Source organism: Perognathus longimembris, chromosome 13, assembly GCF_023159225.1.
Source record: "Perognathus longimembris pacificus isolate PPM17 chromosome 13, ASM2315922v1, whole genome shotgun sequence".
NCBI lineage: Eukaryota > Metazoa > Chordata > Mammalia > Rodentia > Heteromyidae > Perognathus > Perognathus longimembris.
The window spans coordinates 1,935,866-1,950,928 of record NC_063173.1 but is presented as its reverse complement, the minus strand read 5'-3'; the positions used below and the strand labels follow the sequence as shown (position 1 = coordinate 1,950,928).

General features: G+C 44.2%; 1 protein-coding gene across 1 annotated transcript in view; it reads left to right on the top strand.

Moving 5' to 3' along the window:
- Gdpd4 (glycerophosphodiester phosphodiesterase domain containing 4) overlaps positions 1-15,063 on the top strand; it is a 55,054-nt gene that overhangs the window by 8,082 nt on the left and 31,909 nt on the right. Inside the window, exons 3-6 of the mRNA XM_048360541.1 lie at positions 6,331-6,428; positions 10,258-10,313; positions 13,535-13,633; positions 13,706-13,799. Of these exons, the coding sequence (XP_048216498.1) occupies positions 6,331-6,428; positions 10,258-10,313; positions 13,535-13,633; positions 13,706-13,799 (347 nt within the window). The remainder of the gene's footprint in view (positions 1-6,330; positions 6,429-10,257; positions 10,314-13,534; positions 13,634-13,705; positions 13,800-15,063) is intronic.

Here is a 15,063-nt window from a genome sequence, read left to right as displayed (position 1 = left end):
TTCAGAGTTTATGTAGAGAAATCTGCAGCAATTCTAGTCTTAATTCCGTTGTAATAAAGTTCCTCCTTTGATTTTACTGCATTTAAAATTAGTTTCTCTTTTAAATTCCAAAGTTTTCACAACAATGTCTCTAGAAGTATTTCTTTTCAGATTCTGTCTGCTACTGCTAGTTCTGTATACCTCTGTCAAGTGAGATTCTCTCTCTCGATTTAGAAAGTTTTTTTGTTGTTATTTTGGTAAATAGGTTTTTTTTGTTGTTGTTGTTGTTGTTGTTGTTGCCAGTCCTGGGCCTTGGACTCAGGGCCTGAGCACTGTCCCTGGCTTCTTTTTTTTTTTTGGCTCAAGGCTAGCACTCTGCCACTTGAGCCACAGTGCCACTTCTGGCCATTTTCTGTATATGTGGTGCTGGGGAATCGAACCTAGGGCCTCATGTATATGAGGCAGGCACTCTTGCCACTAGGCTATATCCCCAGCCCGGTAAATAGGTTTTTAATGCCTTTCATTTTGAATTCTTCTCCCTCACTCATCCTTATTATGCATGGATTTGATCTTTAGGCCAAGTCTGCAAATTCTTAACTGTCCCTTTGTTATGTTCTGAGTATTTTTTCCATGCCTCTGATTTTTTTACATTCTAATTCCTTTGTTTTATCCTCAACTCCTGATACCTTGTTTTCTCCTTCACTTACTCTATTGCCTCTGCTTTCAGCTGTGCTTTGCAATAGGGAGATAGAACCGTTCATGTTTCCTAGCTCTTAGTTGATGTCAGTTTTCGGGTTGTTAATTTAGTCTTTCACTCGGGTATGTGTAACATTTTAATCTTCTTACTCATGCCTGCATGTTCTTCATCATTTTCCCCTTATGTTCTATTTGTTTTTGGATCTGCCCTTTTATTTCATCAACCAATTCTCTCATCGTGTCTTAATGGTCCTCTGGTGTCGCTGTTTTCTGAGTGTCATGTTGTCTTGATTGCGCATGAATTTTGTGGTTTTTCACTGTGGTTTCCACATCTGGATTCAGAGGCCGTTGAGACTGGGTATGATTCGGTGGTCATAGGATCCTGGGTTTTGTTGGTGGGCACCGTGGAGTTGCTGTTTCCCAGGAAGGTGGGCAGGCTTGTGGGCCCAGCCGGGAGTGCTTTCTCTCCCCACGCTGTGTCCACGATGGCATAGGTGGGGACGCACAGGAGCCTTTTGTGCCGTTCGGCGTGAACCGCAGTGCGGTGGGCTGTTGTGGGCAACCTGCCCCAGGCTAGGCAGGCAGGCTTTGGGGCTGGCTGGATGTACAACCCTGGTGCTATGGGTGAGCGTATCCTGCACGGTAAAGCACGGGTGAGCTTCTGAGAGTCGGCTAAGCACAGACCCCAGGCACTAGGGGTAAGAGCTTCCCGTGTGGCTTTTGAGGCTGTCTGGGTGCCACCCTCAGTGCCGTGGGCAGTGCCTTCTCATGTGGGGGTGCACACAAGGGCTGGATGTAGATCCCCCACCGTGACACGGTTGGAAGCCGGGGGCCTCGACTCACGGGTGTAAGATTGAGCTTGGGTGGGTGCTGGCAGCATCCGGTGTGGAGATGCATGCGTGGGCTTGTACAGGCCTCTGTGTCCACTGCCATTGGACAGGGTTCAGCGTCTCACCAAGGCCTCCCCTGGGTTAGAGGCCGCACTATGCCATTGCCAACATTAAAGATCCATCGTGACCTTTGCTAGGATTAGGGGCCCCTCTGGGTGAGCGGCAGCCTTCAGGGACTATTCCTGGGGTTAGGGCCCCTCCTGAGATGAATCCTGGAGATTAGAAGCCCATCCCTCACGCAGCACTCACCGGTGGCTTAGTTTGGGGAGTCTGAAATTGGGGACTCCTGTCTCCGAGTCTCTTGGTTCCAGGTAGTACTGGTTCCAGGAGTGCCTTTCACTTAGTCCTTGAGGCTGAGCTCCAAGGCATTACACGCTCTTCCTTCCCTCTCTGTAGAAGTTCCTGTCCATACTGGTGATGGGCTCAGCTGGAAGCCTTGTCGTGCTCTTTGTTCCAGGCTTGCAGGAGGTTGAATCCTTAGGCATGGGTGTGGGAAGAGACTGCTAAGTTCTCTGAGTTGGAGCCCTAGGCCTTGTCCTTTGTCCTGAGCCCATGCCCAGTCTCGGAAGCCATCTACCAGAGGTTGAATCATTGCTTGTCTGGTATGGGCTGAGACTGATACTGTCTCTGGGTACCGAGCACTGAACTTTGTTCCTTTGTCCCGAACTGCCCCAGGTGCCAATTCCTGACACAGCCTGAACGAGGTGAAACCCTTACTTTCCTAGTACAGGCTGAGCCCTATGAGATCTTTGGGTTCCCAGCCCAGAATTTTCTCTCTTGTTTATGTTCTCTCCCCCACCTTCCTGTGTACCATGCCTGCTCTTGAACCAGGGGTTGAGTTCTTTACCAGCCCTTTTTCACATGGTCTCCTTCCCGGGTTTCACCTGTGTAGTCGTTTCCTCTGTGCAGTGCAGCTGCGGTGTTGATGGGCAGGCTACTCCAAGCGGAGAGGTGTGTTAAGCAGAGATTTCCACTAAGCAGTGGGCTGTTCCAATTGGAGATCAGCGCCACTCTGGGGTCCGTTCCATGCAGTGGGCTTTCCAAAGCGGAGGTCTGCACCACGCATGCTATTCTTTAAGTATATTCTCCAGTGCTGGTTTAGTGGCTGTGGGGATTACTTTAGTTTTAATCATGGAAGGTCTTTAGGTTTCCTTCAATTATGACGGACAGCTTTGTTTATTTCAGTAAGCTGGCAGTTATTTTCTTTCAGGTCTTGAAATACATCATTCTATACTCTCCTTGCTTTTTAGAGTTTCTGTTGGGAAATCTGTTTTTCTGGTGGGCTTTATTTATAGGTGGCTTGGCATTTCTGTCTTGAAATGGTCTTTCTTTGTTTTGTAACCTGAGGCTCTGTTCTCATCTGTCTCTGGGTCCTAAGAGACACTATATCTGGATGACCATCTGTCTCAAGATTTGGGGTATCTTCTGCTATCCCTGAGTATGTTTTATGTGACTCTCACTTATCCCTCTTCTGTGCTCATCATTTGTAGGTTTGGTCTCTTAAATAGTATCCCACAAGTCCAATGTTTTAATTGTACTTTTTGTTTTTCACCTGCTTGTTTAAACACATCTACCTTGTCTTCAAGCTCTGATACTCTATCTTCAGTTCCATCCTGTGTACTAGAGAGGCTTTCAATTATGTATTTTTAGATTGATTAAACTTATCATTTCTAGATTTCCCTTTTTTTCCCCAGAATTTCTATTCCATTTTTAAAATTTCTTTCATGTCCTGTATTGTTTATTTCATTAAACTCTTTAATTTTTTCACAAAATTCAGACACTTATTCATGCCCTTTTTAATGGATATTTTTGTAATGATCTCTTTAAAATTCTTTGGTATTTCAGCCAGTTCACTACCGTTTGTGTCCATTCATGTGAAGTTGTTCAGGTTGGGAGGAATTGTCCTTGTTTTGTCATAGTTCTGTGTTGCTTCGTTGGGATTTGCATATTGAGACTAAGTCATTGCTTGGAATCTTTAATCACTTGCAGTCTTTCCGTTGAAAGCGGATGGGTTGAGGTGACTTGTCTCACCACTGGACAGACCATCTGCCATTCACCCAGGTGTTCAGGGCACTGGGCCTGTTCCCCAACACTGCTCAGACCGAGTTGGACTACTAGAATCTCTTGTAGAAGGGTTGGTTGTCCACTTCCAGGCTGCTTTGGCCATACTTCTTCCCTTATTTGTGTATTTGAAGCCACTTCTTAACCCGAGGACCAGGCAGTCCCCACTTTTTCTACAACTCCCCTACCCACACCCCGTTGGTATTGGATGGTGTAGCAAATGTCTAGGCTTTCGTGTGATTCCTAAATGCATCAGAATAGGGGGTCAACAGGGCACTGAGTTCTGCCCTGCTGGAGGGAGAAGTGAGGGATGTAGTCATTCTGCCTCTTGGTCTCAATGACCCTGTCTAACAGTTCACATACCCTGAGGGGGCATAGCCTGTGGAAATCTCATGATTGAAAGTGTTTGGGCTCACCAGGTGCTCACTCCTGCCTGGAAGTCGATGCATGCTAGAATATGGTTCCTGGAGGGTGTTTCAGTGCTTTCTGGACTCGCCCAGCAGTCCGCCCGTCTGGGTATGGAAAGAGGCTATAGAAATCCTATGATTTTGATAACCTGGGTTTGGAGGCCTTAGATCCCTTTGGCAGCAAACATGTCAGATGTAGTTTGTAGGAGTGGGTTTCAATACATTCAGGTCCTGCCTGACAGTCCACCTCCTTGATGGAGGAGAAAGCTATAGAAATCACATGATTTGGAGGGTCTAGGCTCTGACTTAGCCAACACATGTGGCTAGGAGGCAGACCCTGAGGCCAAATATTGTGCCAGTCACAGACTTGGTGCTTCCCACTAATGATGGGACTCACTCCTTGTTAATAAGGACAGAGCCTCTCACCGCCATGCCCGTATCTGCTAGAGCTCCCTGCTGCTTGCACCTTCATGTGGGATCACATAAACTTGCTCTTTCCCATGCTCACCTCTCATGCGCATCTCACAGTGGGACACTGTGTCCCAAGACTCCTTGAGCAATAATTGATGCTTTTTCTCAGGCCCTAAGAGAATCTCAGTTTCTAACACTAGGCCCTCTCAGTAGGAAGAAGCTCTTCAGGATGGATAGTAACAAAATAAAATGCCTTTGTTCACTGGGGCTAGCCTTTAACATCAGAGAAGTCACTACCTCACCAAGTCCCTGAATTGGGATATTTGTAGAAGTGTGGGTTTAGCCTGGCTGGCATTGCCAATCTGTGGCCAGAGCCATCTGGCCAGAAGTGGTGCTACAGCTAAAGAGGCAGAGTGGTAGCCTTGAGCAAAAAGAAGCTCAGTGGCAGTGCTCAGGCCCTGAGTCCCAAGTCTCAGAACTGGCCAAAAAAAAAAAAAAAATTCCATTGCTTAAAAAAAATAGACCTTCTTTTTCAGTTCCCACCAATGTATTGATGATCATGTACTGAATTCCTCATTCTAAATCTCACTGCCTTTTTCCATACCACTGCCACCACCAAGAGTGAATACAGATGACCAGTACAGGCTGTAAACTCGTCTACAGAGTACTCTTCTTTCCTGTATCATGAATGGGTATTGCTTTTACTAGGAAATGGCTTGCCTGCTTTTCCACATCTCTTATAACCCCTACTGAAGGAAAATTCCACTTACTATTTTAATGTGGTTATATGTTCACCAGCCTATATTTTGTGTTTTTAAGATATGATTTCTTTAAGTTATGTTAGAAAAGATGATTTCTCTTATTTTTTAGTGAAAAGCACTGGACCATTGACATATAATATCAAGAACACAAGTATAGGGGCTGGGAATATAGGCTAGTGGTGAAGTGCTCGCCTCATATACATGAAGCCCTGGGTTCGATTCCTCAACACCACATATATAGAAAAAAGCTGGAAGTGGTGCTGTGGCTCAAGTGGTAGAGTGCTAGCCTTGAGCAAAAAGAAGCCAGAGACAGTGCTCAGGCCCTGAGTGCAAGCCCCAGGACCTGCAAAACAAAACAAAACAAAGAACACAAGTATAACATCATTTCTCTTAACAAAATATTAGTACTTTATTTACATATGATACTATAGAAACTGAATAATCAGTACTATTTTTTTTTTTTTGGCCAGTCTTGGGCCTTGGACTCAGGGCCTGAGCACTGTCCCTGGCTTCTTCCCGCTCAAGGCTAGCACTCTGCCACCGAGCCACAGCGCCCCTTCTGGCCCTTTTCCATATATGTGGTGCTGGGGAATGGAACCGAGAGCTTCATGTGTAGGAGGCAAGCACTCTTGCCACTAGGCCATATTCCCAGCCCATCAGTACTATTCTTAAGGGACTCAAATCTACCACACAGAATAGAGCAATTTATATAGTGGTCATAGCCTTAATTATGTAAGAAAGTAGACATGAACATGGACAAGGAACCTGCCAAAATTGATATTACTACTAGTTTTATTAAGAGTGAATTTAAGGAATGGCTCTTTTAGTGTTGTAGAATATTGGTATTTACTGGTTTTTTAAAGAGGATATAATATTTAATTTTTTACAAAACCTTAAAAGCCCTACCTTTCATAGAGGTCTCATTAACGTACCCAATTTCCTTAGGAAGCAGTGAAAACTTAGGTAACTATCCCCATAGCTCCCACAGGTCTGTTCACAAAATGTTTCTGTTCTGGTCTCACTCCATTTTCTTATGTCTTATTTCATCTGTTCTTGTCCTTGCCCTAGATGTAGATGCTACTACTGATTTCTATGTTTTAAGGATTGAAACAAATTTCCCCCCAGGGTTACTTATCTAGGAACAAAACGTTGGTTCTTCTGGTCCATTTTTATTCTGAGTTTAGCTGGAATCATGGTGGCCTACACTTCATTGTTATTGGTAAGTGGTATTTTCTACTTCTTTATGAATGTCCTCATAAGTTGCTCTTGCCTGGGAAATAGTATCAAAGCTGGGATCACGCTGGTCTTAGTATACTGAGTTGGGGGTTATGTGAGGGGTTGTAAATTTATGTACCAGAGGTGGGGGAGGAGGCCTGGGCTCTTAGAGGATGTACCTGAGCAATGTGGTCATCTGCAAGGTGTCCTGTCACCCATTTCCCTGTTCCATTCCTGTCCCGTGGTTCACTCAGTGTTATAATTATGGATACCCACAGTGTCACATCAGCAGTCTTTCTGGGTATTATAAATTAAACATGTTCCAATGATGAGTCAGTCACCTAACCGAAATGCAGCGTCACATGTTGGCAAGGGTCCTTGGGAATAATGTGCCTCTGCTTCTGTGGCCTGACACGGTAGTGTGAAACTGCATGCAGAAGGCGCACCACACAAGAGAAAACTCTGGAAATGGAGACATAAGAAGATGATGACGTTTACAGTTGAGTTTCTCATTCGTTCATAGGGCAGATGCTTTTCTCTGATTTCATCGTCTTGTGGCCCTACTGACTTCCTGCCTAATGAAAAAAGAACTGGGGGCTGGGGATATAGCCTAGTGGCAAGAGTGCCTGCCTCGGATACACGAGGCCCTAGGTTCGAATCCCCAGTACCACATATACAGAAAACGGCCAGAAGCGGCGCTGCGGCTCAAGTGGCAGAGTGCTAGCCTTGAGCGGGAAGAAGCCAGGGACAGTGCTCAGGCCCTGAGTCCAAGGCCCAGGACTGGCCAAAAAAAAAAAAAAAAAAAAAGAAAAAAGAACTGGACCCCAAGCCTGTTGCTAATTTTGTTAATTTTTCCTTTCAACAAACTTATTAACTCCGCTATGAGGAGAACATTTTAATAAGTACTGAGTATACAGATATCAGTAAAACACATGCAGCTTCTGTTTTCATGAAGGACATTCCCTACAGACAGGTATGGGATAGGAAATTACAATTATTGCCAAACGCTGGTGGCTCATGCCTACAATCCTACCTACTCAAGAGCCTGGATCTGAGGATCTCAGTTCAAAGCCAGCCTGGCAGAGAAGAGGAGGAGCTGTGGCTCAAGTGGAAAAGCACTTGTCTTGACAAAACAAAACAAAACAAAACAAAACAAAAACACAAAAAACAAGCAGGAGTGGGAGGTACTGGGACACGCCAAGTTACAATTTCTCATTCGTTATTTAAAATCTAGTAGGCAACTAAGTCATGGGCAAAAATAACAGATAAAACAGTAAAACTGTTACTACAAAGGTCTAAATGAAGATCGGCAGGAATTCTGAGCAGTAAGAGGTACCTGTGGCCAAGAGCATTCACTAAATCTTGCCAGGTACCAATGGCTCATGCCTGTAATCATAACTACTCAGGAGGCTGAGATTTAAGGATTGAAGTTCAGCCAGCCTGGGCAGGAACATCCGTGAGACTCCAATTAACCAGTAAAAAGCTTGCCATGGAGGCATGGCTTTAGTGGTAAAGTATCTCCCTTGAGCAAAAAGGCTAAAGGATGGTGCACGGATTCTGAGTTTAAGCCCTGGTACCAGCACAAAACAAAACAAAAACAAACAAAAAAATAAACTTCTCACTGTAATGAGATCTAAGGAACGATGGATTTGGACATTCAGAAACGGGACTGGATGAGAATATTCTGGGCTAAAGGAAACATATCATGAGAAGCAGCAAGAAACAACATGGGAGATATTTTGTTAAGAGGGACAAGATAGTTCTTTTAGTGCTTGGAGCATAATGACAAATAGTGGGGAATCTGTGGCAGATTTGAGAAGGCTGGAAGCTAAGGCATAAAACAGGATTCTGTTTTATAGGTAAATCATCCAGGAAGCTGTGGTTTGGAAGCTGCCAGCAGAGGGAATGGTTAGGAAATACTCCTTTTAATCAGGAAAATGGAGATATGGTATGTGGCCAAGTTGCAACCACTGAACTGTAGCACGTTGATACCAAACTAGGAGGAAAATGGTATTGTTAGCTTCTAAGATAAGAATGTCAGTCTCCTACCATGTATTTTAACAGACCTACCGATCCTACCTCTTTTTTGCATACGTGTAAAATGATAGAAGTAGTGACAAAGGACAAGACCTGGGTTCCATTTCCAGATCTGTCATTATGTGACTTTGTAATCTTGCTCATGTGATGTCTCTCCTGAGTGTCTGTTCCCCTTTACAAATGAGAAAGATAACATTTAATTATCTCTTAATAGGGAGGAGTAAAAGACAAAGCATACACATGAAATTACTTTAAAGCATGCTTTTATGTGTTCAAACTGGCATTACTATCCTGTCGTCCAAAGACTCTAGTTTACAGTTTGATCCTCCACATTGACTTGATGACTGGCTAGACTTAGATCTAAATCTGTTTGTTGAGCATATCCTGGGATTAACTACAGTTATAATATCAGACACTTGCTTCCCAAGAAAGAGCTTGGAGTCAGGCACCAAAGGCTCATGCTTTCAATCCTAGCTGCGGGATCCGGTTGAAGCCAGCCCAGGCAAGAAAGGCAGTGAGACTCTTCTCTCTACAACCACAAGAAAAGCCAGAAGTGAAGCTGTGGCCTAAGTGGTAGAGCACTAATATTGAGTGAAAAAGCTAAGCCCACGTTACTGGTACAAAAGACAGGCAGGCAGACAGACAGACAGACAGACAAGCAAGCAAGAAAGGAAGAGAGAGAGAGAGAGAGAGAGGGAGGGAGAAGGAGGGAAGGAAGGAAAGGAAGCAAAGAAAAAGGAAAAGGGGGAGAGAATAAAAGGAAGGAAGGAAAGCGAAAGAGGGAGGGAGGGAAGGAAAGAAAGAAAGGAAGAAAGAAAGAAGAGAAGATGGAAGGAAAGAGAGAGAGAGAAAGGAAAGAGAGAGAAAGAAGGAAGGAAAGGAAGGAAAGAAAGACAAAAAAGAAAGAAAACCCTTAGGAAAGGTGACTGTTATGCACTATCCTCTTAAATACTAATAGTTCTATCCTCTTAATACTAATAGTAAAGACCATTTAGGGGGCAGGGGACAGGGCAGGAACTCAGGAAAGGCCACCTACCAAGGTGATTGTTATGAAATCCCAGAGGAAACAATGAGTTCTTGCTTTCAGTGATGGTGAAAGTTACAAAATAGGAAGTGACAAATAAACTGCCAGCGCCATGGGTTGGAGAGCTCAGACAGAAGGCTGAGAGGCTGGGAAGTTAGGTATAAAAGAAGTTAAGGGCTGGGAATGTGGCCTTGTGGTAGAGTGCTTGCCAAGAATGCATGAAGCCCTGGGTTCGATTCCTCAGCACCACATATACAGAAAATGGCCAGAAGTGGTGGCTCTGTGGCCTGAGTGGCAGAGTGCTAGCCTTGAGCACAAAGAAGCCAGGGACAGTGCTCAGGCCCTGAGTCCAAGGCCCAGGACTGGCAAAGAAAAAAGAAGAAGAAGAAGAAAGAGAAGGAGAAGGAGAAGGAGAAGGAGGAGAAGGAGAAGGAGAAGGAGAAGGAGAAGGAGAAGGAGAAGGAGAAGAAGTTGTTAATGTGAATTTGAGCTACAGAAATTCAGTATTTTAAAAATAAACTCCCGGGACTGGGGATATGGCCTAGTGGCAAGAGTGCTTGCCTCCTATACATGAGGCCCTGGGTTCGATTCCCCAGCACCACATATACAGAAAACGGCCAGAAGTGGCGCTGTGGCTCAAGTGGCAGAGTGCTAGCCTTGAGCAAAAAGAAGCCAGGGACAGTGCTCAGGCCCTGAGTCCAAGCCCCAGGACTGGGAAAAAAATAATAAAATAAAATAAAAAATAAACTCCCTTTACTTGTTTGTCTCACAGGTAGTTACATTTTTGTTGCTCCGGGAAAGGATTGAACTGTACCTGCATACATGCCATAAGGTAGGAAACCTGAGACAATGAATGTGTGTTTCTTGGTGTTAAGTGTTTTACAGAGTTGACCTCTCTTCCATTGTTCTCCTTTTAAAGTGAAGAGATATGCTTATACAATTTTAGCTAAAATAATACAATTTCTCACAGTCATAACTGAGTTACCCAGTTTGCTTAACCTAAGGAGGCTCCAAACTATACTTTTCCTCACTTCTTCATGTTGAAGTCAGAAGCTCTGTCTGTTCCTATCATCCCGATTCAATCTTAGGCCAAGTTCTCACTTTCCCACTCCGTTTTGGTCAAAGAACAATCTCATTTCAGTTAGTGAAAATGTTAGTTCATTGTTATAGCTCCAAACTCCGACTGTACAGATCTTAAAAACGTTCCTACCTCCTCCTCAGGCTTGACCAAGGCAGGAAGCCTGCAGTGGCATCAAGGGCACGTGGGCCCTTTCCTCTGTCCTTGGCATGAGTGGGGCACAGGGAAAGAGGAGATGCGCGGCACAGAGGGACACCTGGGTCTGTGCACAGTTTGACTCTCCTCTCCAGAGTTTTCTTGTGTGCTTTCTTAGAGGTCCTTTTGCTGAAAGCCTTGACCTCAGCTATTGTGAATGCCTGCCTGTCTAATAATCTTGTGAATGCTTGTCTTTTTATAAGCTCATAAAATCTCTCCTCTGAGGTTCATTTGACCTTGGCTTGAATCTCTCCAAGACGATAGACATCATTCTCTCAAAGAGTCAGTGGTCTGTTCCCTTAGCAACTATGCTTCATCCTGTGTGGACCTATATCATATCTCAGATACACTGGTTCTTCCTTTGTTCTGCTGTGGGTTCGAGCAACTCTAAGAACAGTCTCTTGCTTTTTTTTTTTTTTTTTACAGGTTTTCATGTGTGGTTGTAGATACCATATTTATATTTCCTCAACTCTGGGGACATACTAAATTATCCAAGTAGTATCCTTAAAGCTCCTATTCAAATGAGAAGTAAAGCTAGAAATGTGTGTGTCATTAGAACAGATGGAAACTGGGGCCATGAGATCTGAATTCAGAATCTCACAATTCAAGTTCCAACACAGAATGTGTTTACTGATACAGAAAATGAAAGATTTTTGATGAGTAGCTACATGTGACTTCACATTTATTCAAGAGAAATACTTAATTTGTATTTCATGATAGCTTTTATCCTTGAAATCATTTGTAAAGTTTTGTGTTGTGTAAGATTGTTGTGTGTCAAATTTGACAGTTTAACCTTTGTGTTGTGATGAATTTTAGCTTGCTAGTAAGTTAAAAATGTTTGCGCCTATGTATTAGAGATTGGCCTATACCTTTCAATTCTCATAATGTCTTTATTGAATTTGCATATCAAAATTTTGAAGGCTTCCTAAGGAAGAAGTAGCAACTGTTATCTCCTTTTCCATTCTCTGGAAGACTTTATAAAAGTTTGGAGATGCTATCCAACATTGAAGCTAGAAAAGAGTTCTCTTGTAATACACTTAATGTGGAGTTAATTACATTATGGACAGGAGTTATCTGTCTAGAAAGCAACATAGTTAAAGAAAAACTTTACATTTGAAAGGGGAAAAGTTAAGAAAGTTATGCCTTCTTGGGTAATGACTTAGAGACTCCTCAGGAGAAGTAACAATGGTCAATTGACACAAGAAGAAATGTTCAACATCTCTGGTCATGAAGGAAATGCAAATCAAATAACAGTAAGATTTCATCACCTAACCCTAGTTAGAATGGCTATCTTCAAGAAAACAAACAACAACAAATGCTGGTGAGGATGTGGCCAAAAGAGAACTCTAACATACTGTTGGTGGGAATGTAAGCTTGTTCAACCACAGTATGGACAGGAAAGTAGTGTGGAGGTTCCTCAAAAAACTAAAGATAGAACCACTGAATCACTCAGCAGTCCCACTCTTGAGCATTTATCCAATGGAACATAAATAAGGTTACAGTAAAGCCATCAGCACAACCAAGTTCATTGCTGCACTGTTCACCGTAGCCAAGATAGGATACTAGCCTAGCTGCCTTTCAGTGGACCACTGGACCAAGAAAATGTGATATATGTACACGAGAGAGTTTTACTCGTCTATTAGAGTGATATTATGCCGTTCATAAAGAAATGGAAAGACTTGGAAATCATTATATTAAAGTGAAGTAAGCCAGACCCTGAGAAACAGAGGTTGCATGGTTTCCCTCATTTGTGGTAGCCAGAATGTGCCTATGAGCATAACTAAACAACCTGGGTGGTGTGCAAGTGATTCCAAATGAATTAACTGAAATATAAAAGACTATGGAGAACTCCAATAGTATAATCTTGTAGAAAGACTAGGTCAAAGTTCAACAAAATCAACACCAGGAAATGTGTACTTGCCAGAGTGGTGGGGGGGGGGTGCGCAAAAGGAGGCAGAAGACTAATGAAGGAGGAAGGGGGGAGAATTCGATTAAGAATTCATAATATATACCACAATGCTAAGAAAAGGAAGGGAAGAGGGGTGAGAATGTGGACGTGATACTTACCAATGCGCATTGAATTCACAAAATGATTTGTTATCTGGCATCTCCTTTGTACAGCTACTTATAACTTTAATTAAAAAGTTAAAAAGTTATGCCTTCTTGTCAGTGTTCTTTCTTCTAGAATTATACAGTGTTCTTGAAGACATATTTTTCATCTGTTCATAGGTATTTGTTGGATACCTAACCACGTGTCAGACATCCTACAAGGCACTGAGGATATGATCATAAATAATACAAATGTTATCACTGACCTCATTGAGTCTGTTGAAGAAAACATACTTCAAAAAGGCATTTACTTAAAACTGAGATAATAGATTAAGACACTATGCCATGTTAAGGCCACTGAGGGAGATATAATCTGGGAATGGCCTCAAACCACATTATTGTATAATTTTTCCCAGCCATGAGATGTGTACTAAAGACATAGAAGTCAAGAAGGTGAGTGTCTGGATACACAGACTATTTAGGATTTTCAAAATGTTTAGATTAAAAAGATGAGGATACGCATTGCAAAGGATACAAGTACAATTTCCAAGGACGGTTCTTTCGTTTTGTTAAGTCACGGTCTCCCTGTGTATCCCAGGATGGTCTCACGCATACTCAAATCCTCCTACCTCAGCCTGCTGAGGGGCTGGGGTTAGAGATTGGCGCCACCACAAGCCACTCTGAAGACAATCTCATGCCCAGAAATCAGGAGATCCTTTCTGTTTCCCCAGGTCTTCATTTGTCTCCTGATTCTACTGTGTGTCTTTCTTCTGGTTATTTTGTCCAAATTCTGGCAGGACAAGTGGATGATAGTCGGGTTGTCATTGAGGGTAAGTGTCGTCGTGCGGCTCTTCACACTGTCTGTCGGGATCGGCCCAGCTTACCTTCTGGTCTCCTTCCAGATCTTTGCTCCCTATGTGCACCTGTGCAGCATCGTTCTGATGTCCCTCATCTCCTGGCCGCTGGCGTTCTACGTGTCCCATCTGGAAGCGGAAAGTAGGTTGTGGAGCGGAACCTTGCCTCCTCCCTTCCACGCTGGCCTTAGCTTGCATCCACCACTCAGAAAAACAGAAACTTGGTAGCTGGCCACTTCCACGCCCCTGGATTGCCTGTGGCTTGTCTGTCGCACGGCTCTGTCTCTTGTACTGTCAACTCACCTCCCCGTGTGGCTTATCATACTACGTGTCTGTGGCCAAACTGGCCTTCTTCTTTTATTTATTTATTTATTTATTTTGCCAGTCCTGGGCCTTGGACTCAGGGCCTGAGCACTGTCCCTGGCTTCTTCCCGCTCAAGGCTAGCACTCTGCCACTTGAGCCACAGCGCCCCTTCTGGCCGTTTTCCATATATGTGGTGCTGGGGAATTGAACCCAGGGCTTCATGTATATGAGGCAGGCTTGTTGGGCTTTTTTGCCCCTCCCGGCTCGGACTCTTACTTCTTCCTTTCCACTCTCCCTTTCACGTCCTCTCCCCTAGTCATCCGACCTGCAGATAAGCTAGAGTGGAACGGGGGAGTCAGCTCCGACCTGTCGCGCACGTGGTCTGCCGCAGATGTGTGCCCGCCTCCTTACACTAGAAGTCTGGCGTACACATGCAACGGGGCTAGCTTCTTAGAGCGAACTAACTTTATTGAGAGAAGGACAAGGGGAGATGATTCCGAGGGAGGGGTTTGGCCAGGATGTCGATAGGCTGAAAGGTATCACCTGACCCCCACGGGCTAACGTCACTCGAGCGTGCTGAGCCGGGGCGGGGTTGGTAGGCGCCGGGCTGGCTAGAATGGGTTGGGGGCTGTTTGCCCAACCGGTTTCTCTGGATTCCGATCCAGAAAGGGTAGCAGGGCCGCATTCCCCAGGGCTGGGGGGAGGGGCATCAAGCCCCTTCCATCAAGGGGGAAGATGGATCCCAACACAGGCTCTCTTGCCACTAGGCCATATTCCCAGCCCCAAACTGGCCTTCTTTAAAAAAGGATTCTTCTAGAAAAGTAAGAATTTCCCTTCTCTTCTTTCCTTCCTTCCTTCTTTCCTTCCTTCCTTCCTTCCTTCCTTCCTTCCTTCTTTCCTTCCTTCCTTCCCTCCTTCCTTCCTCCCTCCCTCCCTCCCTCTCTCCCTCCCTCCCTTCCTTTTTTCCTTGCTTACTTGCTGCTTTTCCTTTCTTCTTTTCCTTTCCTTTCCTTTCCCTTTTCCTTGTCCTTTTCCTTTCCTTCTTCCTTTCCTTTCCTTTCCTTTCCTTTCCTTTCCTTTCCCTTTTCCTTGTCCTTTTCCT